The sequence below is a fragment of the Cucurbita pepo genome, chromosome 18, assembly GCF_057944985.1.
Source record: "Cucurbita pepo subsp. pepo isolate OVF chromosome 18, ASM5794498v1, whole genome shotgun sequence".
In the NCBI taxonomy this organism is placed as follows: domain Eukaryota; kingdom Viridiplantae; phylum Streptophyta; class Magnoliopsida; order Cucurbitales; family Cucurbitaceae; genus Cucurbita; species Cucurbita pepo.
Window position 1 is genome coordinate 2,328,781 of NC_141815.1, and position 15,104 is coordinate 2,343,884.

At 38.5% G+C, this 15,104-nt stretch overlaps 1 protein-coding gene across 1 annotated transcript; it reads right to left on the reverse strand.

Moving 5' to 3' along the window:
• Positions 1 to 468: 468 nt before the first annotated feature.
• On the reverse strand, positions 469 to 5,997 carry LOC111780424 (amidase 1). The gene is made up of 9 exons (XM_023660824.2): positions 5,717 to 5,997; positions 4,471 to 4,623; positions 3,986 to 4,110; positions 3,771 to 3,896; positions 3,292 to 3,474; positions 2,684 to 2,831; positions 2,397 to 2,565; positions 940 to 1,074; positions 469 to 852 (listed from the first exon to the last, which is right to left on the reverse strand). Exons 1-9 carry the CDS (start codon positions 5,821 to 5,823, stop codon positions 712 to 714), a joined length of 1,287 nt encoding a protein of 428 aa, XP_023516592.2. The 5' UTR covers positions 5,824 to 5,997; the 3' UTR covers positions 469 to 711.
• Between the last annotated feature and the right edge of the window lie 9,107 nt (positions 5,998 to 15,104).

Consider the following 15,104-nt stretch of genomic DNA (forward strand, 5'->3'; position numbering starts at 1 on the left):
TGCACACTCCTTTCTCTCTATGGTATTCGACAATGTGAACATGTGCTAGCCAACCAGTCAGGCCCAAGGGATACGTATAGGAGCTCTCCTAGTGGGGCTATATGCACATGCATGAGCCGTGAAGAGAAGTACTACACATTCAACCTTACTCGAACTAGAAAGAAAAGCTCAAGACCATGATGTTTTTACGAAAAATATTGACTAATTAGGAGAAAGATCATGGGTTTATAAGTAAGGAACACTATCTCCATCGGTATGAGACTTCGGAGAAACCAAAAGCAAAGCAATGAGAGTTTATACTCAAAGTGGACAATATTATACAATTGTAGAGGTTCGTGATTTCTAACCGCCTTCACAAATAATATCTATGATTTTCATAATTTTTTAATCCACATATCCATTGATTTTGACCAACATTCAAAAAAATCATCAATAAATATCTCATCGAGTGATTCAAAACTCCAGAAATAAGCATGGAAGAATAGTGGAGCATTGTTCTAAAGATTCATTATCAACAGCTATACAAAGAACAATACATGAGACAGATCGAGTATCAAATATCTCATCATTCAATAAACTTAAAATTGATTCATCGCTAGAAAAAGAAAAGCTAATCAAAATGCTTATACCTGGCTTGCACATGCTCTTATTCTTCCAATCTGAAAATAGGACAGCAATTTTCAAGCATCAAGGTAGTTTCTTTTAGATTTCTTAGAAGCTTACCTCAACTTCTTGAATTAGAGTGTTGTAAAGACTATCAACAACATTGAGCAAAAATCCATCTGAACCATGTTTTGCTAGCAAAGATAATGATACCGGAAGGCCATTGTACAAACCTAGAGGTATGCTAACCTGCAGAGTATTTAGTCAGGCAAAGGAACATCAAAATGGTTGCTTTAACTTTTGGGAGAGAGAGAGAGAGAGAGAGAGAGAGGGAACCTGACACAATCCAGAAACTCCAGCAATGGAAAGCAAGCTGAAAGCTTTCGCACGAAAGTCGTGTAGCTTTGAGACGTCTGTGTTTAGTTCTGGAGGGGGGCCTGGGACTGTAGGAATTACAAGGACCCCAAAGTCCTGAAATGAAATGATCCAAAATAATAGCTCAAGATTAGTTTGAAATTATGATTCACGAACTGCTTTTTTCTAGAGTAAATCGTGTATCGTAAGATAAAAACAACAGAAATAACTCTTCATTAAACAAACTCCAATGTGCCGCTATAACTCAAACAAATTTCGCCCCATAATTTGATATGATAGCTAGATGCCACTTTGTAGTTGTCCAAGTAAACTATATATATATATATAGTTAATCCAAGCCTAATGGTCGACCACGTTCAATGGTCAAAGGTAGTCTCTTTAGATTCAATTAAAACTCTTTTTTTGAGGTATTAAGGAACCAATTGAGGCAGGAGGTCAATTACCAAGATACCGCCATTATCTCACTAGCAGAAGCAAATCGGGAACTAGAACGAAAGAAGGAGCTTTTGGACAAATCCGTTGCCGGACAAATGAAGGCAGAAACTAGAAAGGAATTTACTTCATTGAAAAAGAAAAAGAGAAAGAAAGCAAGACAAGATCCATTCTCCTTTACCTTTATCAAAGAATAAGAAAAAAGAGGAACGAAATACGAAACGAAAGATTTATTCGACTAAACAGGAAGGAAAGACTTAACAAGAATTTGTTAAAATGTCATCACTAGCCCAATAGGGTTAAGCCCAACCATTATTATTATTAATGTATGAATAATTATATTTATGATTTAGGGATTTCAAGAATAGAGAAATTTTAGGAATAGATTGACTATCCTCTAGTATAAATACCCCTCCATCCTACTTAGTTCATCATCCCAAGAAATCCCCAGCAATACAAATTAGTAGTTTCTACAAAGTGTTTTGTAAATCTTTTCTCGTCTTAATAAAGAGTGCGAGTGTTTCCCACAGAGAGTTGTGTTCAACAGAATTCTCTTTCACTCCTTTACTAAATTAAATAAGGTAAGTAAAGCAGCTGGATGAGAAGAAACTCTCATGTCCCCGATTCGATTCCTTTGTCTCACTGTTTGCTATATATAAATATATTCTATTCCACATAAAGGAGAGGAGATTTGAATTTATAACTCATAGGAAAAGGTATAAATGACTAACTACTTGAGTTATGCCCAAGTTGACCAACACTACTTGAGTTATGCAGGTTTTAGCATTTTGAGGAGCTCTCCCTCAAAACTAATTTCCAAAATTCTATCCTAACTCCCACTATTTATACCTGTCAACTAAAAGGAAAATGCATACATTTTAAGTTGCTATCTATTTTACTTTGAAACTTGTAATCTGGGCGTGTGTGTGTGTGTGTGTGTGTGTGAGAGAGAGAGAGAGAGAGAGAGAGAGAGAGAGAGAGAATACTTCAAGAAGAGAAGCAAGAGCTTCCCGCAGCTTGATTTTAATGGAACGACACAGATCAATATTCTCATCTGTCGTCCTCATGGCTTCTAATACTCGTTCTGATATTCCTGGACCCAAATGAGGATTGCAAGTCCTAACCCATTCTTCGTGATTGATTTTGAACTCATACCTACAAAGGGGAAGTAAAAAGTGAGGAGATGAAGATCATTCGTTCATTCAGCACAAAAATATATCATAATCAATTAGCTCGATAGAATTTGAGTTACGATTCATGGCCAGATCAGAACCTCTGAAGCAATTGCATCGATCTTGCAAGGGCTGCCAAGGATGGTATGCTATGCTCATGGCCTGCATTTCCTTCAATCATGAAATGCTTCAAACTTGGAACTTTGTCCTCAACATAATTCCCAAGGCTAACTTGTTTTATAAGATGGCCTGCAATTGAAGATTCATATAAGACAGCATCCAACTCGGTTGAAATATTGTATCAAGTGAACTCAAATTTTATGTTTTATCATTTTTCTTCACTGTTATTATTAATGATCCCATATACCGTTTGCTAGGCTTTGGCTCCCAAACGACCTTCTGTTGAATGTAACAAAAAAAAGGCTACAGTTCATGCAATGGCAGACATCTCAAAGTATGAAGTTAGACCCTCTAATAAATTCCCTCTTGCCACCTAAATGAATGACAACCAAATCATAGCTCAACTTGTTAAAACATATATATATCTTCAACTAAAAGGTCGAAAATTCAAATTTTCACCTCACATTTTGTTAAGACTCGAAATGTAAATGCAAGAAATCAAATTCAGATTCATTCACGAACTATTATCAAATATACATTCATCAAGACCACAAACTGTGAAGACAACTAATATCGAGTGTCAACTCACCACCAAATAACTTTGTTACTGCATTCACAAAAACTTGCGTCAATCGTTCACTAGGAATACATGAGAGCTTCATACAATCTTCTGCAATAAGCACCTGCGTAGGCTTGTGATGTTCAAATTCTGGCTGTTGAAGCAGGAGCTGGCCTACTCTTTTTAATACAATAGGATCCCTGGCAAACCATCCTAAAATGAGAAGTTGGTGTCAAAGGATACACTTTGTTAATATGGCAAGATATATAGCGTTACATCATGAGTTCAAAATCGATGTCGAAGCCTTGTAGGAAGAGAAAACGTGTTTGGAAAGATAGCATTTCGTTGAGATATGGGCTCTATTCTATCTATAAGCAACCAATGCCTATGCTATCAATAAGTACTGTACCACTCTTAAAAGCAAAGTCACAAGTAACAAAGCCATCGCAATAGTGTCGTTATTACAAAAGAAGATGAAGACAAAGTAGCAATGAGATACTACTCATTACCTACTGTATCAAAGCTCTGTGCCATGGGAATTACTCCAGAGGTAGAGACTGCACCATGTGAAGGCCGAAATCCAAAGATTCCACAATAGGATGCAGGCACTCTTACACTACCTCCAGTATCAGTTCCTACAAAACTAAATATGACCTTTACAACATATTCCAGGGAGAATTCATTAAACCACAATTTATTCAAGGTCAAAGAACTAGGAACTTGCCTAAGGAGAAATCCACAAGCTTTGCACCTACAGCAACGGCAGAGCCACTGGAAGATCCTCCGGGTATCCGATCTGGTGCACGTGGGTTTTGGGGTGTGCCATAGTGAATGTTTTCCCCATTTATACTGCAAAAATATGATTATCAAGCTAGTGACTCCACTATTGTAAATATTCAAAAGCCTACATCGTCACGAAAAATTATTTGGTGAAAGATTTTCAACTAGAAATTAGAAACCTGTCAAAAGATAATTTGTTCAGTTCATATGGTGACCAATTACAATGCAGAGTTATCTGCTTGCAATAGAATGATAAGAATGGAGTAGACATAGTTTTAAGACAATTACAGAATGGTGTGCAGTGCAAAATGGTAATTTTTATCTGCTGTATCCCAATTTCCAAATCTTATGCCTTGTTTGTTTGCTATCAGTTGTAAAAGATGAAAGCTAAAAGGAAAAGAAAGAGTAAGAGCTAGATTTTCTTGGTACCTGTAGGCCATTTCATCCATGATTGTCTTGCCAATGCAGGTGGCTCCTCCTTTTAGGATCGACAACACGGCAGGGGCTGTCTGACTAGCAGGTGGATGTGTCCTTAGCCATTCAGGATTTCCAAAACCAGTTACATATCCATCCACATCAAATCTGTTTGGTTCAAAGTCCAATGAGAAGTTTTTCATCAACGCCCCGGTTTCATGAAAAAAAAAACTGACACTTTTATATGAAGGACCATGCATTAAAACAACAAAGAATTACTTTATTGAACTAAGCTTCATCTTACACACACTAATGAACAGTTAAAATAGAAAACCAACTGTTGATGGCTTGTAAGAATGGAGATATCAATATCTACAAATATATCGGCCATAAGAATTAGGCTTTAGCGACAAACTTTACGATAATCTTATGTTATATAACAATTTAATCTTCATTTCACTACTCATAATACTCTTTCTACTCTAAAAGAAGAATTCAAATAGAACTTCACAACAGAAAATTATTTTACCCTTGTATTAAAATGGGTGAGTAAAATTTAGCCTTTAAAGTATTAATTTCATCAAATTCAACCCTCAAATTAGTTAAGTGGTAAAATCAATACTCTCTATAAGTTGAAGAATTAAAACAGCTCTACTTTCTCCAGGAGGTTGTAGGTTTGAACCTTAGAGTTGAACTCCCCGCCACATGCCTGATGTAATGTTCTTAAAAGATATAAGATGAGTTACCTTTTACTTCATCGAAAGTTAGGAGCAGTTATGGATGCTTTATGAATCCCATTTTTCCGGTTATATTGGATGCTTTAACATGGTTGGGACATGTTATTGTTAAGCTTGGAAACTTCGTCACTTGCTTTATTTTGTAGTTAGATTCAAGTTTACCTTTTGTGATTGGTTTTAGACAATTATGATGCTTAACTTTTAGCATTTTTTGGTTAAATTTCTTCTTGTTTTATTTTCTTAATGCATTGATTGATTCATGGAAAACTTCGTAATTTGATCTTACTACTAATTAATGTATCGACTCACTAGTACAAACGGAATTTTCCCCAAAGAACGATCAATTCATTTCATGAATATATGTTGATCGAATAAATAATATCGGATGGAAACATCAATTCCATCAAGCATTGAAACTGAAAGCGTTCCATACTATCCATCATACTTTAGAGAGATTACAGAACTCATAACCTGTTATCAAGCCAAATAAAAAGTAGAAAATAATCAAAAAGAAAAAATCTCACATGTCTTTAACAGCGAAAGTGAGGCCAGCCAAGGGAAGTTGATCGGACGGGGAGCTCGGTTGCAGGAGGAATTTCTCCATGAAAGCTCCATGATCCTGCACAGCCATTGCAACACCGGAGATTCTCCCCCCTTCTTCTCCGAATCTAATCGGAATCAGAGTCCGCCACAACCACCTTAATAGTGGCTGGAAATTGCAGAGCGGAGGTTAAACTAGCGAAGCGAGAGAAGAAGAAGAAGATGATGAAGGATCAGCAAATGATTCAACGGAATCGGTAATGGCTTATCCACTCATAAAAAAATTCTATTTATTTAATTTCCAAATTTAAATTTTTCGTTGAATAAAGCTTTTATAATTTTCAAAATATTTAAACAATTAATTGATCTAACATAGACTGATTTGAAATTAATGTCTGAGTAACCCTTAGGTTTTCGGGGCATTGGATTCTCAAGCCGACATTCTCGCTTCGCTTCATCTACCACTACTCGTGCGGGTACTTCCCTCTAAGGTGGAACGCTCCCCTATCGATGCGTTTTAACATCTCACAGTTTCGGCAGATCGCTTAGCCCCGTTCATCTTCGGCGCAAGAGCGCTCGGTCAGTGAGCAACGCACTCTTTCAATGGTGGCTACTTCTAGACAAACCACTTAGTTGTCTCTGCACCCCTGCTTCGCTTCGTCTATCACTGCTCGCGCGGGTACTTCCCTCTAAGGCGGAACGCTCCCCTACCGATGCATTTTAACAGCCCACAGGTTCGGCAGATCGCTTAGCCCCGTTCATCTTCGGCGCAAGAGCGCTCGGTCAGTGAGCTATGACGCACTCTTTCAATGGTGGCTGCTTCTAGACAAACCTCCTTGTTGTCTCTGCACCCCTACCTCCTTTATCACTGAGCGGTCATTTAGGGGCCTTAGTTGGTGATCCAGGCTGTTTCTCTCTCGACAATGAAGCTTATCACTTTGTTGGTGACAACAGAAAACTGAAGTGAGATTGAGAGGAGGAGTGATTTGAATGATGGGGAGGGAGGTCCTTTTATAGGGGGATTCCCGAAGTTGGTTGAGATTTGTGTGGATGAAATTGAATTCACCTCCTCCTTCTCTTCGACAGTAACTCATTCAAACTCTATTATTAGCTTCAACACCCTCCCTTAAAATTCTGCGGAAATCAGTTTAGGACTTCACTTCGTCATCTTGATATACATCTTGGATTCTGCACATCCCCATCTTTCTTCTAAGCTTCTCGAACAATGGTTGTTTCAAGGGCTTTGTGAATAGGTCTGCGATTTATTCATCACTTCGGCAAAAGTTGAGTTCAATAATGCCTTCTTTACACAAATCACGCAAGAAATGAAATCGAACATCGATATGCTTGCTCCTTCCATGCAACACAGGATTTTTAGACAACTTAATAGTTGACATATTATCACAATATATAACCGTCGTACCTGGTTGCTTCTGATTAAAAATTTCAAGCATTTTTCTTAACCAAATTGCTTGGCATGAGCATGCTGCTGCCGCCACAAATTCTGCTTCTGTAGTTGAGAGTGTTACAATAGGTTACTTCTTTGAAGACCAGCAAATAGCTCCTGAACTCATCATGAAAATACTTCCTGAAGTACTTTTACGATCGTCTATATCACCTGCATAGTCGCTATCTGTATAGCAACCATCTTCGGATCATCTCCTTTCTTGTAGAATACCCCCAAATCAAAGGTTTCCCTCACATAACGAAGTATCCTTCTTGCTGCATTGAGATGTTTTTCCGTTGGATGCTCCATGTAACGACTTATCATACTAACCGCATACATGATGTCTGGTCTTGTTGAAGTTAGGTACATCAAACTTCCCACAATTTGTTTGAAGTACCGATTATCAACCTCTCGCCCGTCAATATCCTTGTGCAACTTTAAACCCAATTCTGATGGAGTTCCAAATGTGCGCTCATCCAATTTAAATCTTTCAAGTAATTCTTGAGCATACTTCTTCTGACATATAAAGTTACCTGCGGGAGTTTGAGTAACTTCTACTCCAAGAAAATATCTCATCAAGCCAAGATTTGTCATTTCAAATTCCTTCATCATGCTCTTCTTAAAAAATTCAAACATTTCTTCATTATTGCCAGTAAATATTAAATCATCAACGTATAAGCAAATAATGATAATGTTACCTCCCTTTTCAGTTTTCACATACAACGTATGTTCATACGAGCATTTAGTGAATCCCATCTTTTCAAAATGAGAATCAATGCGACTATACCATGCCCTCGGAGCTTGCTTCAAACCGTACAAAGCTTTCTTCAACTTGTATACTTGTTCCTCTTTGCCTTTTTGAACAAAACCTTCTGGTTGCTCCACATATACCTCTCCTTGAAGCTCTCCATGTAAGAAGGCCGATTTCACATCAAGTTGATGAATAGGCCAAGATTTCTGTGCTGCAATAGAAATTATAAGCCTAATAGTGTCTTGACATGCCACTGGTGCAAATACCTCCTTATAATCAATTTCATACTTTTGCTTGTATCCTTTTGCAACAAGTCGCGCCTTGTACTTATCCACCTCACCATTTTCATTCAACTTGGTTTTGAAAACCCATTTTACTCCGATTGTTTTCTGTCCTCTAGGAAGATCAGTGAGCTCCCAAGTCTTGTTCTTCTCTATGGATTTGATTTCACTGTCCATAGCTTCCTTCCATTTCTTCTCCTTTACCGCTTCTTCATAGACAATTGGATCAATATCCATAAAGAATGCAAAATAACCGCTATCATTTGATTCATAGTCCATCTCATAATCAATCATCCAATTTGGTCTCTTTCTTGTTCTTGGATTTCTTTGATTATGATCATGATCTTCTTCTACTGGTTCTTCTTGTTGAGCTTGTGATGAGCTCTCTCCATGCTCAAAGTGAGGCTGAATTGGGGCTTCAGTTTGTTCTTCTTCAAGATCTACAGGAATCTGCTGATTCACAGTGATCTTTTCTTCCCATGTCCAAGTCTTCTTTTCGTCAAAGACTACATCACGACTTACCACCACCTTCTTTGTCAAAGGATCGTAGAGCTTGTACGCCTTAGAGGTCTCGCTTACTCCAAGGAACACACACTTCAAACTCTTGTCTTCAAGTTTCTTCCTTTTCTCATCAGGAACGCGTGCATATGCTATGCACCCAAAGATTCTAAAGTGGTCTACTGCAGGTTTTCTTCCGCTCCATGCTTCTTGTGGAGTCATATCTCTAACAGAAAAGGTAGGACTCCGGTTGAGAATGTGAACGGACCACACGACAGCTTCTGGCCAAAATTCCTTCGGGACTTCTCCTTTATTTAGTAAACTTCGAACCATGTTGAGAATGGTCCTGTTTTTCCTTTCGGCCACACCATTTTGTTGTGGTGTATATGCTGTTGTTAACTGCCTCCGTATGCCCTTCTCTTCACAAAATTTAGTAAACTCGTTCGAGCAGAACTCTCCACCTCTGTCAATTCTTAAAGCCTTGACTCTTCTTCCAGTTTCCGTCTTCATAGTAGCACAAAATTTTTTGAAGCAATCAAAGGCTTCTGATTTGGCGTGCAAGAAATAAGTCCATGTTTTTCGACTAAAATCATCGATGAGGGTCATGAAATATTTCTTGTTACCATTTGATGCTGGAGAGATGGGACCACATATGTCTGAATGAATCAACTCCAAAATTGCTTGAGCTCTTCGTGATTTTCCGGATGGAAAAGAGTTTCTTTCATGTTTTGCTACTACACAGCTCTCGCAAATTTCCGTTGGTGGAGTAATATCTGGCAACCCAGTTACCATCTTCTTTGAGGACAACGTCTTTAATCCTTTAAAGTGTAGATGACCATACCTAAAATGCCAAAGCCATGTGGTATCTTCTTTCTTCACCATCAAACTTTTGGCAACGATATTTAACGTCAACGGATATAGACGGTTGGTGGTCATCTTCATCTTAGCAATCGATCCTCTTTTGGAGTCATAAATTTCACATTCATCATTTTGGAATGTGATCACATACCCCTTTTCTTGTAACTGACCGATACTAAGTAAGTTGGCCTTCAGATCAGGAATGTAGAATACATTAGAAATAGACTCTACAAAGCCATTTCTAGTCTTGATATCTACGGTTCCTTTCCCCATCACTTGGAGAGTTGAATTGTTGCCAAGAGAAACCGTAGTATGAAAATTTTCATCTAAAGTTGAGAAGAATTCCTTACAACCTGTCATATGATTGCTGCATCCAGAGTCTACGACCCATACACCTTTATCTGCAACCTTCATAGCATGGAATGACATTAATAATGTTTCTTCTTCTCTTCTCTCCACAAAATTGGATTGATCTCTTTTCTCCTTTTGTAGCCTGGTATAGCATTCATTTTTGTAATGTCCAAGGCGTCCACATCTGTAGCATTCCACCTTAGACTTATCAAAGTGTCTCTTGCCTTTGTTGTCATAATCGTTTCTGACTAGGTCTGCTGACCTGCCAACATCTCCACTTCTTTCTCGACTGCCTCTCCCACGACCTCTGCCTCTTCTTTGCCCTCTACCTCTAGGGCTTGAAGCTTCACCTGGTGTGGATATTTTTAAGGCTGTCATCTCCTCTATTGCACTTGTACGATTGAGCCTCTGCTCATGTACTAACAGGGAGCTTTGAAGTTCATCTATTTGCATCTCTTCGACATTGTTTGCTTCTTCGATAGAACATACAATGTAATCGAACTTTGGAGTTAGTGATCGCAAAATTTTTCCTACGACCGCAACCTCCGTGATTGAACCACCATGCATCCTCATTTTACTTGCAAGACTTATAACCTTGTCAATATAATCATTCACCGTTTCTCCCTTTTGCATTTGGAGAATTTCAAAGTCTCTTCTGACGGCTTGTAGTTGAGCACGTTTTACTCTCGTTGAGCCTTGATACTTCCTCCTCATAGAATCCCAAATTTCCTTGGATGTCTTCTTCTGAAGCATTGTTTCCAAGATAGTTCTATCAATGGACTGAAATAAATAGTTCTTGACCTTCAGATCCTTCAACTTCGATGCTGCCAACAGTTGCTGTTGACCAGCTGAGAGTACCTCGCCTTCATTTGGCTCTTCATAACCCGTCCCCACCATATCAAAGAACTCCTTTGATCTGAGAAAATTTTCCATCAACATCGCCCAATGATCATAGTGACCATCGAACCTCGGGATGGCGGGCTGAACGTAGCTCTCAACTTGTTTTTCTGCTGTCATTTTTGCTGCTGCAAGATAGCTCTGATACCAGTTGTTGGTGACAACAGAAAACTGAAGTGAGATTGAGAGGAGGAGTGATTTGAATGATGGGGAGGGAGGTCCTTTTATAGGGGGATTCCCGGAGTTGGTTGAGATTTGTGTGGATGAAATTGAATTCACCTCCTCCTTCTCTTCGGCAGTAACTCATTCAAACTCTATTATTAGCTTCAACACACTTAGCCCCGTTCATCTTCGGCGCAAGAGCGCTCGGTCAGTGAGCTATGACGCACTCTTTCAATGGTGGCTGCTTCTAGACAAACCTCCTTGTTGTCTCTGCACCCCTACCTCCTTTATCACTGAGCGGTCATTTAGGGGCCTTAGTTGGTGATCCAGGCTGTTTCTCTCTTGACAATGAAGCTTATCACTTAGCCCCGTTCATCTTCGGCGCAAGAGCACTCGGTCAGTGAGCTATGACGCACTCTTTCAATGGTGGCTGCTTCTAGACAAACCTCCTTGTTGTCTCTACACCCCTACCTCCTTTATCATTGAGCGGTCATTTAGGGGCCTTAGTTGGTGATCCAGGCTGTTTCTCTCTCGACAATGAAGCTTATCACTTTGTTGGTGACAACAAAAAATTGAAGTGAGATTGAGAGGAGGAGTGATTTGAATGATGGGGAGGGAGGTCCTTTTATAGGGGGATTCCCGGAGTTGGTTGAGATTTGTGTGGATGAAATTGAATTCACCTCCTCCTTTTCTTCGGCAGTAACTCATTCAAACTCTATTATTAGCTTCAACACACTTAGCCCCGTTCATCTTCGGCGCAAGAGCGCTCGGTCAGTGAGCTATGACGCACTCTTTCAATGGTGGCTGCTTCTAGACAAACCTCCTTATTGTCTCTGCACCCCTACCTCCTTTATCACTGAGCGGTCATTTAGGGGCCTTAGTTGGTGATCCAGGCTGTTTCTCTCTTGACAATGAAGCTTATCACTTAGCCCCGTTCATCTTCGGCGCAAGAGCGCTCGGTCAGTGAGCTATGACGCACTCTTTCAATGGTGGCTGCTTCTAGACAAACCTCCTTGTTGTCTCTGCACCCCTACCTCCTTTATCACTGAGCGGTCATTTAGGGGCCTTAGTTGGTGATCCAGGCTGTTTCTCTCTCGACAATGAAGCTTATCACTTAGCCCCGTTCATCTTCACGCAAGAGCGCTCGGTCAGTGAGCTATGATGCACTCTTTCAATGGTGGCTGCTTCTGGACAAACCTCCTGGTTGTCTCTGCACCCCTACCTCTTTTATCACTAAGCGGTCATTTAAGGGCCTTAGCTGGTGGTCCAGGCTGTTTCTCTCTCAACGATGAAACTTATCCCCCATCGTCTCACTGGCCGACCTTGACCCCTGTTATTTTGAGATCATATCTAGTATTCAGAGTTTGACTTGATTTAGTACCGCACTGAAACAGTGATTTACCCCTAGATGACTTGTACATTCGTATAAGATAATTGAATAGTTATTGATGTTCATCACAATTGTTAGATTTAGAGGTACTCAAATGACTCAAGAACTAGACTCATTCAGACTATCCAGTTCAAACCATAAATGTTCGGTTGAGTTAGGTTTTTTTTTTTTTTTTTTCTTTTCTTTTTTGAGTTAAGGTTGTCTTTTTTGAGTTAAGGTTGAATTTTTTAAAATAAAAAAATTCAGATCCGTTCATAAGTTGACATTTTTTTTTGTCTGGCATCGGAAAATAGGTTTACAACTCAATCCTACTTTTAAAATTATTATAAATATTAAAAATATTTGTAGTTTGTGACCGAGGTTAGTGTGTGTCGACTTGTGAACAATTATAAAAAATTCTAGTCTCTAATTAAATCCAAAAAAAGAAAAAATTAGACTAAGATTTAGACGAATGACTAGTTTTCTATTCGGAGGGAGTTTTCTCTAGGACGAGGCTGGCTATTGGACGGGGCCTAGGGCATTAACGTTTCTGGGAAGCCGGTCCCATTACATAGCCTAAATAGGCTGTTTTTTCGAAGTAGCTGTAATTTCTATTGAAATTAAAAGTCGCTCCGATACCCACTTGTAGAAAATAGACGCTCGCTCTGAAACTAACTGATAACTCTACGGGTGTCGAGAGGGGAGAGACAAGAAGACAAACAAAGGATTCTCAAAACCCTTTTTTCTATTACGCTTTCTGTTCTACACCTTTTCTCTCTGCTTGCTCTGTTCAACTTGCTCTGTGCTCTGTTCTCTTTGCTCTCCTCTCTCTTGTTCTCTGCTCTTACATTGAGAAGTAAAGGCCTATTTATAAGTTTTCGTAACGCTAAAAATGTCCATAACTATCCCACGTTTTCCTTCCTTCCCTCCCTCGTTTGACTGAATTTAAAAACAACAAATAATAACGGCTTTTTCTCTCTCTCATTTAAGTTTATTTCCAACAATTTCATAGCTGGTCTAGAATCAACTACGTCATAATAGGCCGCTAGGGGTACGGATTTGCTAACAGGTCAATTAACTAGTGTTTTGTTTGGTGCTAGAGTTAGTACAGTTTCACAATGACCATGGTGAAGACATTTCTATTAGACCGAGCACCCATGGTTCACCCTAGTGCTTCCAAAACCAGATTAGTCTCGGAGCTAGTCCAGAAAGTCTGGAAAATTAGAGTTACATAGATGATGTTCATAATGTTGGCATTTATATTCTAAAACTTCGTAATTAATTATTTTATTTACAATTTAATGTTATCAATCGTTTGAAAAATCCAAAGTTATTAATGTAATCTTGAACAATATACTGTTGATATATAAGAGAATCATGGTCAAGTAATAAGAGTGTATAGTATATGGATAAAGTTGAGTGTCTCATTCTGTTAACACTATTGATGTGATCCACTTTAATTGTTACAAATGATTTGATTCAAATCAGTCAGGTGGAGATATGTGAGTGGGGTATCCTATACTATGGGTCTGTATAAGACTAAACCATGAAATATTTAATATTTCTTTTATAAATTCATTAACGGAGAAGATTAATATTTCACAAGATAATTATATGCGACTCGAATTTAATCTAGATTGAGTTATGAACCCGTGCATGTGTTGGCTTGCCCTTTGATTTACATGGGTGAGATGATTTTTTTAGTTGATTCAACATGCCTACTGTTTTGGGAACTTGACCAAACAGGGAACTAAGAACATAATTTCATGAGATGAAATTTATTCATTCGAATCTATGGTAAATAGATCAGCAGTTTCTTTAAGTACTAATTTCGAAACTTGAACAATGGGATCTCACTCTCTCACTGGCTCGAGAGGGACTTAGTTTATGATTGGTACTTAAGGTGAAAAATATAATTACAGGGGTAAAAAAGACTTTTGACCCAGCTGTAATTACAAACAACTAGTGAACGATCGACTTACTTGTAATGTTTATATCAATTGACACAACTTACTTCATTTTCAATTTCTAACCATTGGATGTGACGAGGTTTGCATCTTCTAGAGGCTATCCAAGTTTCGAGAACATCCAAACGGGCACGTTCTTCACTATAGCATATCAAACTTTTTAGCAGTGGCATTTTCGTAAATATTTCAAACTCCAAAGATATTTTTGGTAATTTTACATTTTCAAAATATATTTTAAAAAATCTAAACTTTTTTTAAAAATTTTAAAATTTCCTTAAATTTTGAAAAATGACTTTTTTGCCCCTGTTGCATTTTTCAGTCAAATATCTTTCACAGAAGTTGCTTAGAATAATATTCTCTATTGACCGAAACTTTTGAATCACTGAAATCAGTTATGAATTGAGGAAGAAGCAAAGGTATGATTGAGATCCAATTTTAATTTTATCGATTTCAATTTGGTTTCTTACTATTATAAACCTATTTTCCTAAAATTCAGGTCGTTACACATAAAACTAACCCAACTAAACTAAAAAGGTTATATAACCCAACCCAACTCCTATAATTCAAATTGAGTTGATTCGGGTTGTCGAGTTCAATGTATGCCCCAATACTGTGATGTCCCAAATTGGGTGGGGGAGGAGAACAAAACACAATTTACAAAGGTGTCGAAACCTTCCCCTAACAGACGCATTCTAAAGTCTTGAGGGGAAGCCCGAAAGAAAAACCCAAAGAGGACAATATCTGCTAGTAGTGGATTTGGGCCGTTACAAATGGTATCAGAGCCAGACACC